At 38.7% G+C, this 21,191-nt stretch overlaps 1 protein-coding gene across 1 annotated transcript; it reads left to right on the forward strand.

Annotated features, from left to right (window-relative positions):
• Positions 1–3,450: 3,450 nt before the first annotated feature.
• Positions 3,451–20,104, forward strand: NMU (neuromedin U; the record flags this gene model as incomplete). Its single annotated transcript, XM_082315329.1, has 9 exons — positions 3,451–3,592; positions 6,863–6,921; positions 10,765–10,812; positions 10,904–10,963; positions 11,496–11,525; positions 11,632–11,682; positions 13,696–13,770; positions 18,725–18,778; positions 20,069–20,104. 9 exons carry the CDS (start codon positions 3,451–3,453, stop codon positions 20,102–20,104), a joined length of 555 nt encoding a protein of 184 aa, XP_082171455.1.
• Positions 20,105–21,191: the final 1,087 nt, after the last annotated feature.

Genomic DNA, 21,191 nt, shown 5'->3' on the forward strand with positions numbered 1-21,191 from the left:
CTCCTCAAAGTTTAATTCTCTAGAACATAAACAAGTAAGAAGAAAATCCATGTATGCAACTTGTTCGTTCCACAGAAGGAGGAAAGATATTAATGGACCCATCTGAAGTTGTGAGAGACATCAGTATGCTTACACCCACTGACCCATCTCAAGCACTCTCCAGAAAGTTTGGAATATTTTAGTGAAGAAAGTGCAGTACGGATCAAAACTGTCCTAGTGCTTAAGTTCAGATGTGGGTGGAATGATTTCTCATCATTTTTGTTAAAGTCATAGAAAAAACATTATGCGTTGACCTCCTCATAGGCTGTGTGCGCGTGTACGCAGCAAGTGAGTGGATTCAGTGACGTACCTCCCGACCTTGCCTTCCCTGAAGACGGAGAAGATGATGGTTTCACATACTCAGCTGTTTTGATTTCCTTTCCACTAGCCATAATTAACTTTTATTCAAGCAACATTAGGAAGAACATAAATATTTCAAAGCAGCTAATTACAGCATCCAAAACATCCTCCAAGCTATTCGTTTAATGAGGATGTGCTTTGTTCCTGCAATAGTGTAACATTAATTTCATCAAGCAATTAAACAAAAAAAACCCAGACACAATAGAGAAAGATGTATTTTTTCTCCTGTTTACAAGAATGCTTATTTGCATTTTAGTGAGTTCCTTGTGTAAAGGTGAGCATCATAAGCTATGTAAACCTGCTATAAACTGAGATTCAAGCTTGGAGAGCTTGCTTTGTTACAATTTGCAGAGATTTCAGTAGAAATATTGTCTTTGTATAAACTTGAGTTTGGGCTTAATGCAAATATACATTTTTGCTAAAAGTTATATTGTTTTTTTCTAGTATATGATAAGAAGGATTACAGTTATGCCCAAATCAGTTTACCTGATTTATATATCAGGAAATGCAAAACTACATTGCTGTTCTTAGTAAAAAGGCATAGTCTAAAATGAAATGTAGTTCATACTGGGTTAGAAGTACTGGAAGACTGTAGCCTGCTAGGGTTCAGATAATGTAACTCAGGGTGCAAACAGGATTGCATGTGTAGTAGTCACTGCTCTTGCGGATGAAAGATTACGGAGCAATACAAATCCAAGCATAGAGAGAAGTATTAAATGTTTTTTTCTGGTAATTTTTCTACCTGGAAGTTTTTATCATCGTCTTCAAAATCTCTTTTAATGTTTTTGTGCAAGTGGACTCAGCAAAATTTTTTAGTCCGCAGTATTGAAACAGATATCACAAAAATGCAGTTTCTGGGCTAATCAGAGCTCTTTCAACTGGAAATAAAGTTTAATTCAAGATGTATCTTTTTCTCACTATTCTCAAAACACTCTGCACCATTCAATGGCTGTAGAATGTTTACAGGTATTTAACTCTCAATTTATAAAATATTGTATTTTATTTCACAATCTAGTAAATATTTAATAAGAAGGTATTAATTAAAATGCATAACAAATTAAATCCTTCCTCAGGCCAAGGCTCAGGACACTGATTCATGTATTTGAATCAAGATAAATTAGGGAGATAACTTTCAGCGCTGATGACTTCCCATTTATGATAATGTCTTCTAAATAAATGTCTTCTGGTTTTAGTAACAGAAACCAGAACCAAATGCAATTCCTCAATTTGGATTGTTTTAAAACAACCCTTTTAATTAGGTAAATATAAATGCAATAATACATACAAAACACAGGCTTCTTTAATTTATGTACTGGCTTTCCATTGACACAAGGATTAACTCTGTCCCCAGTCATATTAAGGGAAACTTTGCTACCAAATCTGATAGAGAAGATCCTTCTATCGCTATGAGAATTTTATAGCATCTTAGCGTGCTGCTTGGCAAAGCTTTCAAAATTTTGGTGGCCTGTCAAAGTGTTCACAGTGGCAGCACGCAGTTTGTAGCACATAAAACTGATAAAGTTAAGGGCAAAGAGCAGACAGCAATGCTATGGTTATAAATCAAAGTTATCTTTTGTTTCATGGTAACACCTACCGCTCTTGTCAGGCAGTTTTACTCTACCACCCATCATTCACCCCCCAGTCAAAACCTACCAAAATGGTCAAAAAGAATTGTTTTGGAAGATAACAATCTCTAATATCGTACCACTGTCTCATTGCTGGACCAAGCTGTAACGTTTCCTTTGAAAGTCAGAAAAAAGCAACCAAGCAAAGAGATAGGCATGAATGGGAAAAAATGGGAAATAAATCGTAAAGCTAGGCTAAATTGGAGATGCTGCCCTGAAACGCTCTCCGTAGCATCTCAGTGTTGGAGCTGGACCTCAGCTGGGCAGGATATTCCTGGAGGAAACGGTGGGGGAGCAGGGACAGTCAGACATGTGCCTTTGGAGAAAGCCGGCCCCTGCTGCTGGGCTGGGCGTGAGGAGCAGGTCAGCCCCAGCACCCTGCTGGGAGTGGGCATGGCGGGGTGGCTCGGGCACCCGCAGCCTCTGGTAGCAGGTCTGGTAAGCCGGGGCTTGCTGTGTTTCTGGGCCGGCTGGACTAAGCTGCCCAAGTGTCTTTACAGATTTGGGGCCTGTGTGCTTTTGAATATCTTATAATGTAGTTGCCTTGGCTATTTGCAGGCATAAATAACAACTGGGAACAAGGTCTGCAGCTGTAGCTTAAGTAAAATGCCTTGCTAAGCACCGTATTAACTTTTTAATCCCCAAATATCACCATATTACCAAGTTCTATTTCGTGGTGTGGCATTTTGGGTATGTGTATTTAAGCCATGGGGAAAGTCAGGAATTGGTAACACCCCTGCAGTGGGGGGTCCTCCAGAAAACCCAGCGATCGGCGGGCCCCGGGGCAGACGGGTGCGCATCCTCGGAGCCCCACGTCCCAGCCACTGACGGCCTCTCCCACATGCAAGCTCGATGAGCTTTAACTCCCAGGTTCAGCTAGTTGGGGACAAATCTGTGAGAGATTTCCCCATCTTAAACCATGCCTCTTCTCCCCTCCTCACTGGTGTCGGACAGTGTTTGGATGGTCCCCTTTGCCACCCCCATGTCATCACTGAACCGTCGAGCACGGCAAGGCAGAAGCAGCACCTTTTGCGCTAGCCATCACCGCCGCTGTCAGGGCTCGGGGTGTTTTACGTGTGTTTTTAAAAACATGGCTTTTTCTCAAAAAGGGGGTTTAATAAAGCGCCTGGAGCCTGCCCAGCCCCAGCAAGGGTTACACGTGGATCTGCCCCCCCGGTGGGAGTGGGGCTGAGTCGCCAGCTGCCCGGCGGAGGAGGTGAGGGTCCGGCCCCGGGTGGCCGTGGGGAAGCAGGCAGGGCAGGCAGGGCGGGCAGGGCGGGCAGGGCGGGCAGGGCGGCGGACGCGCCCTCCCTGAGTCAGGCTGATGCTCGTCCACGTGTCAGGGAGCTTTAAAAAGTTTGGGGCGGGAGCGAGGGCATGCCCAGAAGAGCGGCTGGCAGGTGGCAGCGCCGGGGACACCGCGGGCATGGGAAACCTCTGCCACCAGCAGCCCCCCGCAGCCACCCCCCAGCGCTGCCGGAGGACGGCAGGGGACGGCGCGGCGCTGCCGGCGTCCCCGCTGCTCCTCCTCTTCCTCCTCCTCGCCTCCTCGATGTCTGCCTGCAAAGGTGAGGAGCATCCCGCTCGCAACCCCTTCCTGCACTGCCAGCCCTGCAATACTTCATTTTTTTTTTTTTTTTGGGGGGGGGGGGGGGGGGAAGGTGACCCCAGCAGCCTGGCAGCCTTGGGAGGGGGCCGCAAAGCGAGGCGCTGCCTGCCGCTGCCCGCCGCCGGGCCGGGCTGGGACCGGACCGGACCCGACCGGCTGCGGGGCTGGGAGAGGTGCAGGGATGCGCAGGAGGTTGCAGCTGCTGGGCGCAGTTTCTGGGGTTGATTTTGGGGTCTTCCTCGTGTACCCCGGCAGGATTACCCTGTCCTGGCAAACCCAGGCTCCAGCTGGGGAAGCGGCTTTTGTTAAAAGCAATTTCATTTTAAATATAATTTACTCTGATTTAAAAGGGAAGAAAAGAGAAACGAGATGTATCGTGGAACTGTAGGAAAATTCAGGACCCTCTGGAAGTCACTTAGCCCAACCTGTAGCAATATTTATTGCATGAGGAATCCCTGGGGATGGGGTTAAGTGAGAGAGGATAGAGCTGCTGAGTTGCTTTAGGCATAGAGCTTGATTATCTTGGTTTAATTTGAAATGTTGTCTTACACCTGAAAGTTGCTGTTTTCGTAGCAGAGAGTGCTTGTGAAATGAGCACAGCTAATGGGCTTTTTAACAAAACATACTCTCTTTTCTATTCTATTTTCCAACTCTAGATAGATGAACTAGATATACCTTGTGAAGTAACATTACAAAATAAGTTGCTGTGCAAGGAATAGTTCTGTTTTGTTTGTATTGCATGTGTGTGAGTTACTTTCATCAGAAGTTTTTGTTCTGATGTGCTGTGTTTTTTAAATGTCAAGAATCAAAGAAATCTAAGTAGATTATACTGAATATTCTGTTAAACATAAGTTCTGGAGATGTGGAAGAGGGGATGGAAGGAAAAGGAGGGCAAGGAATGGCAATGATTGATTGTCCTTACAGAAATGATTGCCAGGAGGTTGCGTAGAGAGAGCAGTGGAGGGAGGAGAAGATTTAAGAAGCGAATCCCAGGTTGAAAAGTGACTGAAATAGTGCATCTGGCATTCTGCTGCCTTGGAAGAAGCTGGTTTTTAGAAGTTGGCAGAATTGAAGGATAAGAGAACAAATATATCGCAGACTGTCAATTTTGTAGGAGGATTTCCTCTTATATTTTCCTTTTGAATAGGATTGCTTTCCTCAATAGCACTCTCTTTTTCTCTCCCTCTATGGGTATTTCGTGTATATTACAAGATAACTTACTGTTGCCCTGTGTGTGCCGTGGTGCGGAAAGGACTGAAGTCCCTAAGGGCTGCAGCACTGTTCTGGATGGGGTGATGGAGGGGCACCGCTCGGCATTGGGGGGCACACAGTCCTAGGTGTGAGCACAAAACAGATGGGACTGCACATGAAATAAGTTTTGTGAATAAGTGGAGGATTAAGGAAATCTATGAGTTTGTGAAACGCATCTCGTCTGTCCAAAAGTTTATGCTCCAGGTAAAAAAAAAAGCAAGCTGTAATATTCAGGCTTTCTTGCCTGCTTCCCTAAGCTTTACAGGCTATTGGATTTCTTCTGCTTCCCCTGGAAAGCCATGGGAACCAAACAATGACAGAAGCAGTGTTCAGAGACAGGCAGGAAAAGGTTTAATGGGGAAGGTGTGTCAATTTGAAGTAATGCCCAGTTCCACTCTTGGCAGCAAGGCTACCAGTCCCAGGCAATACTCCAGTTTAAATACACTAATTTAAGAATAGACAACAAAGTAAGAGAATTGTAGTACCTTTAATTTATTTGGCGTTTTTCCTTGAACTAAGACAAACATCCATTAAAGCAAATTTGTCATTGGAAAGCAGTTTTCTTGTTATGCGAACATCTCAGAGATTTAAAAAATATCCCACTTCTACATAGTGTGAAATTAAGCACCCCTCTAATTCTTTTTTTTGGAGAAAACAAGCATCCAAAATAATTAGTCACCTTAAGTCTGTGCAAGTACCAAAATGTGGTTTTGAAATCCACCCCTTAATGCCTGGGACTAACTACTGTTGTAATTATTGTTATTAGTGGTACAAGTAAAACAAATGGAGATGATGGGCATTCATACCCTGCTCACCTGGCCGTTCTAGCTAAGTCTACCTTCACCTCTTTTTTGTTTAATTTGGTTCAATTTTCTGAAAAAAATGTGACCACAGGTAATTATAGACTGTTTGGGAGGTCATAAAATCTCTGTTAACCTGAGGTCTTTAAGAACAGTGTATAAACTGATCAGACATGGCTCATGGCAGCAGCTTTGGGCAGGGGGACAAATTAGACGACTTCATAGTGTTTCCTGCAGTGCTAGGACTGCACAGATAAAGCACCCCCCTCCCCAGGACCAGTCTCCCTCCCAGGTGAGTTACAACACATCCCCACATCGATATGCTTGCGTGGTCTCTAGTGTATTCACAATTTAGTGATACTCATGTCTACTATTTACAGAGACACTGATAATACATTATTATTAGAAATATACTGCCAGGTAAAATAACAGTGCGGAAAGGCGGATATTCTTGGTGCTGGGTCAGGAGGGACCCAGAGACAGTGGATTCCAGGTTTGTAGCCTGGGTGGGCAGAGATGGAGAAAGGAGCTGCCCCCAGGCCAAGCACAGCATCACTGCAGCATTATGCAATTAATAACACATTCAGTCTTCTAAGGGACTGAGCTTTTCCACATCATATATGCCAGACAGAGGAAACAAAGCTAGTTATATATGACTGTCACCTCAAAAATGCTGCTTTCATGTCACGGGTATTATTCATATGCAAGCATACACTACACAGCACGTGTTTAGTTGTTTAACTGTAACATACAACAAAGCAAGAGGTAGGATCCAGATTCTCAACTTGCAAAGCATGCGCTGGAGGCAAGCTGAGTTCTCAGAAAGCTCGAGGTTGTAGGTGCTGGAATGTGTTTTCCTGAGCAGGTTTTAGCATTTGAGAGCTGCCACACAAATTTTCTAGCCTGCTACTTATCGCTGAGAACAGACTGATGCCAGCCTGACCCCTGGTGAAAGCGGAGTTACTTCCACGCTGTTTATTGCTAAGAGATGTGAGCATCCGTATCTGCTGTGAACTTGTGAAGAAGCCTCTTGCTGTGTTGCTGACACATAGCAGGACAATGATAAGTGTGCTAGGTATCATACTGTGTTCAGAGTTTTTATTTAAATCACTGACATGGTTTACTTATAAAAACGACCTTTGCTGTACAGTATTGCTAAGCATGGTTTGTGCTTCCAGGTGCACCGATGCCAACCCAAGCACTCAAGGCAGATCAGGATTTGCAGCTGTGGAAAGAGGTAAGCATCATCTGCACACTGCCGTATGGTATACTCCATTTCTTCTGTGCCCATCCTTCCTACGGTCACACCTCACTCTGCAGTATCTCTCTTGCACGGAGTTCAGGTGCTTCTTCATCCAGTCCTGCTTCTCCTGTATATCTCTTATCCTGACATCAGTGAAGAGGTGAAACATCTTATTTTCCAGATTTTCTGAACAGTTGCTCCAGGAGGATGTTAAGGCTGGGTGTTGAGATGTCGTTTGGGGAAAAGACTGTCTTGGCTCACTGGAGAGCTATGTTTGATAACAGTTGTCGTATAACTGTCAATGACCAGACAGTCACTGTCCTTGGAAGAAACACAGTGTCCCATCTGGTATTTTTATAGTCTGTACACGATGTGCAGTAATTGCTTCAATTCATCCAGTCTTACCTCTTGCTTCTTCTGTTCTGCACACTGGACTGGGACACTGTATTTAATCCTATCCTAGCCTCTCAATTTACTAGGTAAAGGATAATGTACTGTGTCAATTAGCCCCTCTAACATTTTGGTACTGATCGCTATCGTAACTTCCATTCTCATCTTTGAAATGAACAACATTTGTTTCGGCTCTAGGATGTGACACGTGTGTTAACACTGGCTCTTCCCTGCCCTTTTGGAACAGATGGAGCGGCAGGGCATAACACGCAAGGAGGGTTTAGCCTGCAACTGGCATGCCCTGGCGTGGCTGTAACCTTCAAGTATTCTGACGTTTAATTTTGTAGCTTCTGATAACATTAGAAAGCAAGTGACTCACCAGGGGTACAGATGCAGAGTAAATGTCTTCCTATTGAGGCCATGACAGGAGACACTTCCCTCGCTGTCAGCTCCCCTTAGTTCGTTTTGGAAGTGTTGACTCAAACACTGACGTATTTCTAAGCTGGCACTTGAGCAAGCCCTGGTGATATTTACCTCCTGGGAAAATGTGGTCTCTTGGGAAGAAAGGTCCTGGTAGCTTTAAGGAGTTCATGAAAATGAGTTATTTACATTCTGGATTGAAAAATGCTATTTTACACATTTCTGCATTTATTGCTAAGATTTGCTGTTTGTAACACAGGATTTGTCCCTATGGGGACTGGATGCAAAGGCGAAGTTCCTGTTGATTTCAGCAAACGACAAAGTATGCATAAGATACTAAATTCTATGTGTAAAATTACATAATACAAGCAATATAAAACTTATTATTGTAGCAAGAATAATGCAGGACTGGAGAGGGCCTAAGGAAAAGAGAATCAGATGCATAGCTATATACCCTAAACCAACCTGATTACAGATTAGCTCACCAGCATTTCTTGGAGCAAAAAGAATCAATTCTTTCCTGTTTGTTGCTTTATTAGTGGATCATTTAGGAGAAGCCCTGCCCCTAAATTAACCCAATATTTTCCAGGAATGACTCCAAGTTTATAAATATGGGAACTTTGTAACTAAGTATTGTGTTCCTTTACTTGCCTCTCACATCCTTTTTTTTCTTTATGTTATTTAACCAACCCCAAACAACTCACAAGCTCCCACCCTCAGGCCACATTTCTGAGATAGCAGAGAAAATTACTGAGAAGATGCTTTAAGGATGATGATAGAAACTATTAAATTTTTATTTTTATTTTTTAAAAAGGAATTAACAGAAACTGTGGCTTCTCCTCAGCCCTTGCTTTGTCCATGCAGGTTTTAGCTGAGAGATACCGTGTCTTGCATTGTGTTGAACACAAAGCAGTCTCTGGCTTATCCTGCTACTGAATTATGGTAGTGCTTTAATAGTCACCTCCAACTACAAAAGAAGCAAATAAACCAATAAAAAACAACAAAAAATCTCTCAACAAGAAGAAACAGCAAATTTGTAACATAGGCTTCCAAAACAACTTCAGCCTAGTTTATCATCTCCTTAACTGCTGCTTTCTCCCTCTACGTTTTCTTACTCTGAAAGTAGTGAAGCTGAACTAATATACCCAGAGACAAACAATGCAAGATGAAGGGAAAAGAGAACGGGGAGGATGTGTTACCAACAAAAACTACTTGAAAGGGGAATTCTGTAAGCTATTAGCTTTCCCACTGTCTCTGCTAATGTTTTCTCGTAGATTGTCTCTAGAGAAATGAATCATCTCTTGTCTCGAAGTACTCAGATATGCATTATTTGTTTATTGCTTTTTTCATTTAATGTTTTCATTGCTAAAGAGTGCTGTTTAGGGCTTTTTACCTATAATAAAATCGTAAGACCCATTGTATTGCCTGCTCTTTATCTAAAAAAAAAAAAACATTTTTTTATGCAGTCTATGAACTAGATGATTGGCAAAGCTTTTGGCATCTAGATAAACAGTATTAAATATTCAATGGAAGAAATCGTGCCTACCGATGCAGGTTGCTATTGATACAATTTTAAAGTTATACAATTTTAAAGTTATACAATGAAAAGTTAAGCCTCTTTTTTTCATTGTTATTAAACTGTACAGCTTCAGTTGGACTACTGGAGATTTTTTTTCTTTTCCTTACAGAATACTTTGAGCTTTCAGCACTGGTAATATTATTTCCATGAATTCAAATGTCCTTTATTCCCTTTCTTCTCCCTCCCCAATTAATAGCTCTGCTAAAAATGATTCAGTAGTATGGGATTCTTTAATCGTGGAAAAGACAAGAGAAAGAGCATGTGATTAATTGTCTACACAAGGTCATGAACAGAAGGGAGACCATGGGTAGGAATTGCTTATTCATTACTTCTTCCAAGGCAAGATCGTGATAGCAGTGAATGAAGCTAGCTTTGAAAAGACTGATTAAGAGAAAGAAGTGGTACTTCACGCAGTGTTTAGGAAACCCTTACCACAGGACATTGTGGATGCTGAAAGTTTACAATGGTTCAGAGAGAGATTGGTCAAATTCACAGCACAGAAATCCACTGTGGTTGAAGAGCATGGGTTTTACTAGACCACTGGTCTCTTCTTAGGCTCTTCCTTGGGTGCCAAAGTATGGCCATTTTTTGAGATAGATGCAGAGCTAAACAGACATTTGTTTTGATCCAGATGAAATGGCTGGTGGGGATTGGGGCGTCTTGGTTCAGTTTCTGGATTTTTTTGTTTTGTGTCTATATGTGTAACTTTCCATTCTGTGCTGACATGTCCAAGTTCAACAGCAACGACTTCTTCCACACTGCTCTTTGAGTTTAGACCCCCTGAAATATATTGAGTATATTTCTTACTAGCATTGAGATTTGGGAACCACCTCCTTTAAACAAAATCTTGTCAGGCTCCTCATTTGCCAAAGAAATCAGTGCAAAACTTGGATATTGGCTGCTTTGTGACTCACACAAATTGACTGACATGCTAAGATGTGCTGGCACATATCATAGTCACTCAAGAGATGCCTGTGTCATACACCTGCTGGGATGCTGGAATCCAATTGGAAGAGTGGTGTTTGAGGACTGCTCTTTGAATCACTTGCTTTAGTTTTGTCATTTTCTTTGCAGTTTTGTATAATTCAAAGATATCACAGAAGAGATGTAAATTCATAGTCCATATCCCAGATGTTTAAAATCATAATTTAAAATATGACTTAGTCAGAGAAGGCTACAAATAAGAGGGACGTGAGTGGAGTAAGAGAATAAATGACCCAGATATGCATGTGTTTATTGTGATCAAGCAAGTATAAATTTGCTTATTTGGTTAAGGGCCTCTTTTTCCCTTGAACACAAGGGAATTCATGAATGTACCTATAAGAATTCCTTGTGGTGGGCAAGCTTGCCATACCTGCGGCTGCACTGAACTGTTTTTGAAAATATACTTATTTCACTTCTTTTTATTAATCCAACTTCTTAAAAAAAGACTGTGTGAACTTTTACAGGTAGACGATGCATGTTCCGCCTACCTGTCCACAGATTCTCAGCCTCAGGTGAGTCAGATAGAGATTACTTTATTATTTTGATACTATTTGTTACATGCAGTAGGATTGGAAGTGTGAGTTCATGTTTTCTTTGCTTTAGGCATCCAGTGTGCTGGAAGAGCTTTGTTTTCTGGTCATGGGTTTTCTCCAGAAACCACAGGTAACACACATGAAAGACTACTTAGCATTTCTGAAGGCTAATCTCTGTGTGCCAGTGTCTAAATGAATTCTGAGGACCCAGTATCCGAAGTGTCACTTGGTGCTGGAAGTAATACTATCAGTTCTTACTCTGAAATGCTATGTGCCCTAACCCAACGCCTATTAAAGACAACAGGGAGACTCCAGTGTTTGGAAAATAAACTCCAGGCTGGATACAAGGTTTCAAGCGGTTTTATTGCTCTAGATTAGAAAAATTATGAGCTCTCAATGAAGAAAGAAATTTACTTATGAGAGGCTAGGGATATACAAAGGAGCATCCGCTAAACCCATCTACTTTTCTAGTGGTAAGTAATCAATGCTCTCTACAGAGTTTGAAAAGAGTAGTAGCATTAATAACCAAAGACATGTAATATGTCTGTCAAGAAGGACAATATTCCAATCCGGTACTGAAAAGTTTATAATGTAATCAAAATCTCCCATTGCTCTTATTTTTTAACAAATAAAAGCTTCTCTACTGATTATTATTCCTACAGGGTTCAGATGAAAAAGACAACACCAAAAGGGTAAGATTTCTATGTATGTTTTATGATCACACTAAAATTGTCAAGAAAATCATAACAGCCTTGCCCTGTTTTGTAGTAAAACTCCACTTTTAATTTTTTTGAACAGTTCTTATTTCATTATTCTAAGACTCATGACTCAGGCAACCCAGACATCACGGTAAGTGGCATAGCACCTCCTTGTGAGCACATGTGCGCTTGTATGTAAAAACAAGGTAATGTTCCTTTTTGCAGTATTCTCTTCAACTGTATAGCAAGCTCAGAACTGGCAGTTTTGTGTTTAAGATATAGAATGTGTTTAATAACATGGTAGAGGATCATCAGTACTGTCCAAGTGTGCAAAAAAATGACCAAACACTCATAGAATCCCAACTGCATCTTAATCTTGTACTTACAACTTTTAAGAATAAGATCAAATACTTGTTTCTGACACTAGAAGATAACGTATGCAGTGAAACAATGTGGATTTATAGAAGCTGAGAACGTCAGGAACTCTTAATGAATTTTTATTAATTATTAATTAAATTGTATGTATTTGTGCACGTCATAAATATGTATCAGGCAAAATGGTATTTAAGTCTGCCTCAGACTTCAGATTATATTTTAAATGAAAAATATGATTTTACAAATAGCTTAGTATTGTTGCTATAAAAATATTCTCATAAACCAAACTACATGTGATCTATTCTTGCTTTTAAAGTGCAAACATAATCTGTTATTTCTGTGCATCTATGTGTTTTTTCTGTGCATGATAGGATTTTGAGCAAGTTAAATATGTTTTCTTGTTTCTTAACAATCATTCTTATGTGTTTATGTCCATTTTTGCCTTGTTCTTTACATTTCCTCAGAAAAATGTGGTAGAAAGTGGTATTGATGATATTGGGGTCAGTGTTTCATGGTAGAGCTGCTCTGGAGGTCTTAATGGTAATCAGGGCACAATGAAATGAGCTATTTCTGCTGCTGCTTCTGCTTAAGGGGTTACTGCATCCCCTTTTGTCCCGACCCTGAATACCTTTGCCCCCTGCCTGCCCCCATTACTCCTTTCTCACTTCTGGTTTAGCTGTTCAGGTGACTATTTTCTAGCCCAGTTCTCAGAGATACTAACTTAAGTGAGATCCATCATTCTTTGGCTTTATTAATCCCCTCTCCACTGACTGCAAGACAGAGCCCAAGTGGCCAGCTGGGCCGCCCTTTAACTCCTCCGCTACGTGTCAGACCTCTGCTTTTGTAGCTTTATGATGCCACGTTGCCTACCTTAGGCAGGCAGCGCAAAATTGGCTCCAAGTAGGCAAGTTCATTTTACCTATTAAGTACATTAACACTTTGCTAACTCTAGTTATTCCATTTATTATAATCCCCTTTGTAGTATTACTTTTCTGAGAAGTATCAAAAATGCATTATTTTTTAAATTACATTTACATGAGTTGAAGGTTTAAATTGGTTGATGGAACACAGATTTTTCTACTTCATTTCTCACTGTGGACCTCTCTCCACAGCCCACATGGTTGTGTCTTGCCAGGGGGGCACTTACGCTGCACACAATGCCACCGTGCTTAACCAGGCTGTCTGCAAACATAAAGTCTTGTTGAACACAAGGAATTTCACGATTGGAGCTTATCTTTTAGGAAGCGTGACCAGTGCCATGGTTACAAATTTTACCTGAGAATGGCTCCCTCCTGCACACTGTTTTCTGGAAAAAAAAAAACAATTTCTCTTGCTGTGATATAAGTTATTTTGAAGTAAAATTAACTTTTCAGTACAATGGAGATTGAAGCTGCTAACTTCCATAGTAGATAATTGTAGAAATGTTAGTAGGAGTACTGCATGGAAATATTCTCTGTACCACTCACAGAGGCTGATCAAAATCTGACTAATTGCATTTGCCTGGGCAAGAAGTCTGTAAACAGTTCTGAACTTTCAATGCGTAAAGGTGAGGACGCATAGCTTTTCCCTCCATCACTCTGTGAGTCACATTCATAGTGTAAATATAAATGTCGGTACCTGTTTGTTGTCAAGTCAGAATGTTAAAAAAAATAAGTTTCTCAATTAACATCTTCAGTCCTTTTTTGGTGCATGTTTGGTCCATAAGCCGGTACTGCGGGAAGAGACTTTTTTTGCATCATAAGGTCTGAATTTCATTGTTGCTCATGTGTCTGTGTTCGTGTCCTCTCAGTCATCTGTCCTGCATCCTTTGCTGCAACTTGTTCCCCAGCTTAATGAGAGAAGACTGAAGAGATACAAAGTGGACGTATGTAATCTTAAACTCTGCATGCTTGCATTCTCACACTTTGTGATTCATTAGCTCTTCTAAAAATGTCCTTGTAGACCTTTCTGTTCATAACATCTTTATTTTCAAGATTTAATATCACACTAGTGTATTTTCATTAGAAATGTGAGGGTTTTATGTTCTTAAATTAGTGAAAAATAATCCTGCTGATATTTAACATCTAAAACCAAAAAACACTGAAGGAATATATGCCTAACACAGAACAGTGGTAGAACACAAAGCCTATGTATCAAAAGGGATCTGTTAGTTCTTCTTATAAAAGAAAAATACTTTAATTTTTACCTGTACTGTTATATTTCAGTTGAGTTATAATTTCTAGGGGAGATCTTTTATTCCCCCATTTGGAATTCAAACCATATCTACTCCTTAAACATGTATTATTTATGACTTATAGCACTAAGAATTTCCAAGTAATTTATAGGTAATTTACCATTTAACTTAAGGTGCAGAAAATAAAGTTCTCTGGAATTAATTTTCCATAGAAAAGTAGTGTACTTTGGAACAAAAGTTTCACATAGAAATAGCTCGATGGTTTCCAAAATATCATAAAATTTGGGTATATTTGGTGCAAATGCCATTTCAAATTTCAAAAATCAAAAAACAGATAGACAGAGATGTCCATCCCTTTAATGGAGCTATGGAGAGAAAAGTGCAGTCCGATATATAAGGATCTTCCTCTATAAGAATACTGAAGATTCCTGTATAATAAAATATAACAAAATCGAAGACCTGGATTCTTCCTGTTTTACATTGACTTCAGCTTGGTTATTCCTTAGATTTGTTGTTATGATTCCTTGTATTCACTGATATGCAAGTCAAATTAGGTGTATGAATGTGATACTTAAAACTCAGATAGTAGCATCCCTATAAGTAGGACTTTTCCTTTATTAATCCAGATAAAGGCTGTGTTGTTAACTCCCAAATTTTCAATGAACTCTTAATCCTATGATTATGTATGTCAGCTTTCATCTAGTCGTGGTTGTGGTTGGTAATACTATCTACCCCTCTCTTCGGATCGCTGCATAATCCCAACTATATGCCCTGAATCACCTTTTTCTTATCCAGTGAGAGAACCTGGCCACATATAAGAACTTAAGAGTTGGTACATCTTCTCATGGACTAAAATTTTTATGAAAATTTTAACCCACTACACATCTGAAAGAAAAATACAGGGTACAATTTACCTTCTGTGATGACATTGACGTGAACGGTATTTATACTATTGGACATATATACTGGCAAAGAATATTCTTGGAATTGCTCTTGGTGCTTTTAAATTAACATACATGTCAACCAAGACAAAGAATGGGAAGGAAAGCATAAATGCAAGAACACAAAATTGCTGTAAGTGAAAACAAACTGACTTTTACATCTAATAAAGTTATTTTGCTAGAATACTTTAATATCTTGAATTTACTTCCATTGGGGTTGATGGCATAATTAATGGAAATAGAATACGTTAATTAACAGACAATAACCTAACATTGGTAGCATATTTGGCATATTCCAACATATTTCAGCCTCTTCATGGCAGTCTTATTTTTAGTGGGCTCAAAAAAAAAAACAAACTATAAGGGTGTTTTTCAAGGTAATAATTCCAAACTCTACAAAGTGTATCAGTCAGATCACGTGCCTTTATATATATATATATATTTAGAGAGACAGTATACTTATAACAAGTCACAAATGAAATTATGAAATTTAATAAATTGCTTCTGTTTAAGAGCTGTCAAGCCATCATGTGACAATTTAAAGACTTATTTTTTTACATCAAAGAAACATCAAAGTCCATACTCTACAAATCCTTAGAAAAAAATTAGAGTATGCTAGCTATCCCATATAAAGTGTAAACATATACTGATATAAAAAGACCTTTTTTAGGATAGTGTTTGGAAATATTTCTTCCAAAAGAAATAAAAAAAAAAAAAAAAAAAACAAACAAAAAACAAACAGACAAAAAAAATGCTATAGTGTTTGGGAATGAGCCCAGAGCAGGCTGATATAACTTTGTGGCAAAAGGCAAACTTTTTATCAAGCTTCTTTTTGCAAGGTACCGTATTTTCATCAGATTTTAAGGTAGAAATGAACAAATGATGAGTATTATGCATTTTCTTAGTCATCTTTTTCGAGTGGCTAAGTTTTAAAAGATCTATTTCCTATTATTTATATTATTGTACTCTTAACTAGTGGTACATGGAAATAGCGACAGTTAGAATTCCAACCATTCCGCACTGTGATAACTAGTAGTCTTTAATTTGCAATCATGATGTTACACATTATGAAGTAATGACATGGCCAATGCTTACAGAATACAGCCATTTTAAAATATTCATATAAATCTAAGGAAACAATGAAAACAGCTCTAAATGGAATTGCATTTTATAGAAAGCAACTTTTTTGATTTCCTGTTCTCAATTCCTGCTGTGAATACCAGTCACCTTGTTAAAGGTCTTTTTTACTCCTGTACAGTGCATAAACACCAGACGTTTACAAAGTGCTAGCATCTGGAATCAGGTTCCTTTGCAGACTCTTTTGGTTTTGGTATTTTTGTGTGCACCTTATTTATTTTAATGTCATAACAAATCTTTGAAATTCATCCATATTATGCTTATCATATTTGTTCATATGGCAGAATTCAGCACATTTTAGTATAAGAGTTTAAAATCCTTACTAAATGTTATTGCTGAGGGCCATACCAGTTCATAAGAACATTAAGAAAATACTGACATAATCTGCCATCAATAATAAAAGTAGTGCAATTATTCCCTGAATGTGTGAAAGCTATAAATCTATCTTTCCAAGGGCTGATGGGGAAATGGCATAGGTAAACTTTGAAGCCAGTAGAGGATCAGAGCAAGCCTGCCCAAGATGTGCAGAGGAACTCCCATGGAGCAGGAAGCCCCCATGTTCCTGTGGGATGCCCACCTTTGGCTGGACTGTCTGACTCTGGTGTCACAGAATGTGCTTCAGGAAGGGTTAGCTTGCTGCTATTTTTGTTTTTTTTTTCCCTAATACTGGAAAGAAAACCAGAACCTGCTGTACATGAGCACACCTAGCTCTCTCCCCGACGAGACAAGGAATTGAAAAGGTGAATGGGTGAAGGAGGAAACATGCTTTATTATATTAATTCTTTCTTCCCAGTCTGGACTGACACCAGATTTTGTCATGAATTTGATTCCTCTTGAGCTCCGTCGTGGCTGAGATTATATGATCTAAGAAGAAGCAAGAGCACTTTGTTGGCAAGTCAGTCTAAGAGACTTTAGAGGGCAGGCACTAAAGTCTAAATAAACTTACTTCTTCATGAATACATATGTTTCTGTATACATATATACATGCAGGTTTATGAATATACATGCATGTACACGACAGCATGTATTAGTTATTTTTTTAACATCTCCAAACCCTTGGAAGTTTAGAAGGCAAGGGTTACAATGAAGACATTTTAGATTCAGTTGTTTTCTAATGTTTTCTAAAAGTTCATAAAATAAATCACAATTCCATATTGGTAATTGTAGTCTTGATTCCTTTTATGTTCTAGATCAATTTCTTTAACTTGCAACAGCTGCCTGTTCATTTTCTGTTTTTATTTTTGTTCACATATTGGACAGAAAAAGGATGAAATATAAATATCATAGGACACTCCAATGGCAATGAACAAGACTCCATTAATAGATAAATTTTTAGCCTTTTTAAATATAAAAAACTGTAGTATTGAATGGATTATAGATCTGAGATGGGTATTTCAAACCAGGTGATGCTAGAATGAGGTGGACAATGTAAATAAAAATAATCCAGGTGTTTTATGTACAGCAAAGAAACTGGGTATAATGGTATACCTGATGAACTGAAGTCAAAATTAAAAGCAAGACTCAAAAACAATGTGTAGTTTAAACCCTGCTTCCTTTGAAAACTTTCCTGAATTGAAGCTGCTCCTGTGTTTGGCAATGATGGGAGCCATCCTGTTTTACACAATTCATACAGCGTTAGAATAGAGCATGAAGAGCATTATGTCTTTCTATGACAGCTCAGGTTATGATCATTACCCAAGAGAACACATGACCCCAGTTTTTAATTGAGAAATACCATCATTGCTAAAAAAAATCCATCTAAATTTTATGTTCTGGTAAGCACAAGATTTGAACTATTTTGTTTGTCAATTGGCCTGTCTCCCCACCTTCAGGACAGACACCTCACTCATATATCTGGTATTAACACAAGCAGTGAAAATACTGTGATTAAGCTTACGTGTTCTCTAATCATGAAGGTCTCATTAAAGCAACTGGATACTTCATGCTTTGTCCTGGTTACATTTAAATGTAATTTCTATTTTCTTCATCATTCACTCCCCCCTTGCTGTATGGATCAGGAGACAGTTGTTTCTCAATGTGTGCAGCACGGACAGGACAGAATGTCATAAGCACTGGTCTTTTCTCTGGGAGTTAGTCTGAGAAGGGCGATCATGATACATCTCTGGGAACAGTCTGGGATCTCATTCCCGGGAGGAGCCCAAGTATTTCTGATATTTAAGCTTTGCATTGTTGTCCTTCTGCAAGGTGCAAAGACCAGCTCTACTTTGTCCATAGAGACTCCACTGCCATGAAGACACTTTGGTTGTATCTGGGTAATGACACCTGGAAAGTCAAAGGCAAAGGCTGCTCATCATTACTAGTACCATTCTAAAGTAATCTGAACTGAGCCAAAACTTGAGGTGGAATTTGGCCATCATTCATGTGTTTGTTGCTATTTCTACATGACAACATGAACTTCTTATTACTGACATGGAGAAATATACAGGAAGCATGCCTTAAGGCATGTATAGTAGTACTGAAGAAATACTTCTAATAACTACATAAACAACCTCTCTATATGAATTCATTTATGAGAGCAGATATGATTTAAAATACTTTTTTTTCAGGAAACACTTCAAGGACCTGGAGCGATTCAAAGTAGAGGCTATTTTTTCTACAGGGTATGGTTTGTTCGACTTTTTTCCTTTTCATTTTGTGATGAGTGGTACAAACCAAAAAGTAGAGAAAACAGGGAATTACTGTAAGAATTACTCTGATTGGGGAAACTTTTTTCAGTAAGAGCATCCCACTGTATAGGACTACTCAAGATCTGCTCCAGACATTTTATTTGATTAAAATAAAGACATAGTAGGGTGTTTTTGTACACATCTTAATATTTGTGTATACATGATACCATGCTATGTCTTAATAAGTCATTGGTTATTACGTATATATTTCTCAGAGAAAGTTCTAGACAATATGCCACCTTGGACAATCATTCTACAGCGTTATTCAATATGGCATGTTTGCATGTGATATAAATACAATGCCATGCTTGCATACTGTACCAAAGCAGATATTGGGCCTGACCTTCCTGTTTCCCTTGTGTTTTGACCAGTAAGATTAGAAACTAGAAACAGAAATTCTCATGAGAGTGAAACTACTCTGTTCATCTTTGATGCCATAGAGCCTTTTTACTCCATTTTTGCAAACTGAGCAAGTTAAAGATGGCTAGTCAAACTTAATAATAAATCTCTTGATTTTGGTTTATCTTTTTTTTTTTTTTTTTTTACATTCAAATAAGAAAGTGGCTAATGAAAAGAAGGCAAATTTGTATAGTTATATTTCTTAGGTATTAGGATCGGATCTTTAAAGTTCTTATGGCAGGCCAAAGTTACGGGTAATATTAACATGGACGCATTCATGATGCCAGAATGAAAAGCAAATTTTTAGTAAGCTCAGCAAGAGATTTTGTATCAGCTTTAGTAGACATTGTATGAAGTTCCTTTGTAGTGCAAAATATTTCTGAAATGACCATGGTGAAAAGGGAGAAACTCTTTGCCTATGTCAAAGAACACAGTCTAAAAATAAAATAAAATAATTGAGTGACCTATGTTTCTTTGTTAGTTACAATAATAACAACAATCTGGAAGGACATCTTAAGAAAATGAAAAAAAGAATGAGGGATAATGGTCTCTTAGAGTGACTTCTTGTGGCTTTGTCCCTCTTATAAAATCATACAGGATGGGCATAATTCATTCCTCAATCTGTATACAGTAAATTTTACTGTATAATTCTCCTCCAGGGGTGGATATACATTAAATAATAACTGGTCTCAGGTTTATCTTTAGTGATGATCCTGTTGACAGAACTGAGAAATTTCCCAATTTCTATGCATACCAAGTTGGGTGGGACTTTGGTACTGAAACCAGTCAGTTTTATAGAGCGCTTATTGGATATTTGTCTTTCAGCCACGCAACGGAAGGAGATCAGTGGATTTTCGTTAAGGAGGTATTTATTTAATGCTTTTAATCACAATCTATATTTAAATTAGTTTATTTTTATACAAATAAGGCACAATGTTTATGTTGAGGAGTAGTATCAGAAAGCCTTTAACTGTTTTGTCAACTTAGCTTTCTGCAGGCAAGCTTCTCCCAGATGTGCTAAATTCACATATCTTCAGGTGAAGTGAATAGAAGCTGTAGATACTCAGTTCCTAGAACTGAGAACTCAGAGCTGTTTCAGGCAGCAAGAAATGGAAAATATCCCAGATCTGTAAACAGTTTGGAAAGTTTACAATGATGATACGTGTATGTCAGGAAGAACTGATACAACTACCTGTCAAATACATAGTGACATCCTGGGGGTGATCTCCCTGTTCTTACACAGAAAAAAACCTCACAATGAAACTAAGTACAGGCTTCAGGATTTAATTTCAATTTCAATTTATTTTCAATTTCAAATCATGCAGTTCTTTGGAGAGATATAAAAAAGTTTCCTTATGCCAATATTATAATGCTCTGTTTTCTAATATATCTTACATCTCTACCATATTTTAAGTATTTAGTGTCATATAATACCAACAGCTAAAGCTTTTTCTTATTTTTCAGGATTTTAGATTCCTGAACTAGAACTAATGCTGCAGGAATGCTGAGTACATGGACATACTGTTTTCCTTACAAAAATTATTCATTACTAATGTACAATTAAAAATCACTAGAATGTAAATGTTCTTAAATTAGATTCCATTAAGGATTCAAATGTTTCTTTACTTTGTTGATTATATTAAAAGCATATTAAAATTATTTGTTTCCTAGTGTTATGATGTTTACAATGTGTGTAATGCAACTGTAAAAAAGTCAGTGTGTGCATGCAACAGACATTGCCTCTAACAACACTGTTATGTACATTTATTTTCCCTTATAAATAAAGGCGCTCAGAGAGTAGTTTTAATGAGAATGCTTGCAATGTAGACTATTGCATTTTTTTCAGAATATATTGTAAGTGATCTGTGCAGTATTTAAAATCACAGCTTATCTGGGCAGGCGAAACAAAAGGTGTGGTTTGCTTTTCAAGATTATATTCTCTACCCCT

The sequence above is a fragment of the Platalea leucorodia genome (genome assembly GCF_965183815.1).
Source record: "Platalea leucorodia genome assembly, chromosome: 6".
Lineage (NCBI taxonomy): Eukaryota > Metazoa > Chordata > Aves > Pelecaniformes > Threskiornithidae > Platalea > Platalea leucorodia.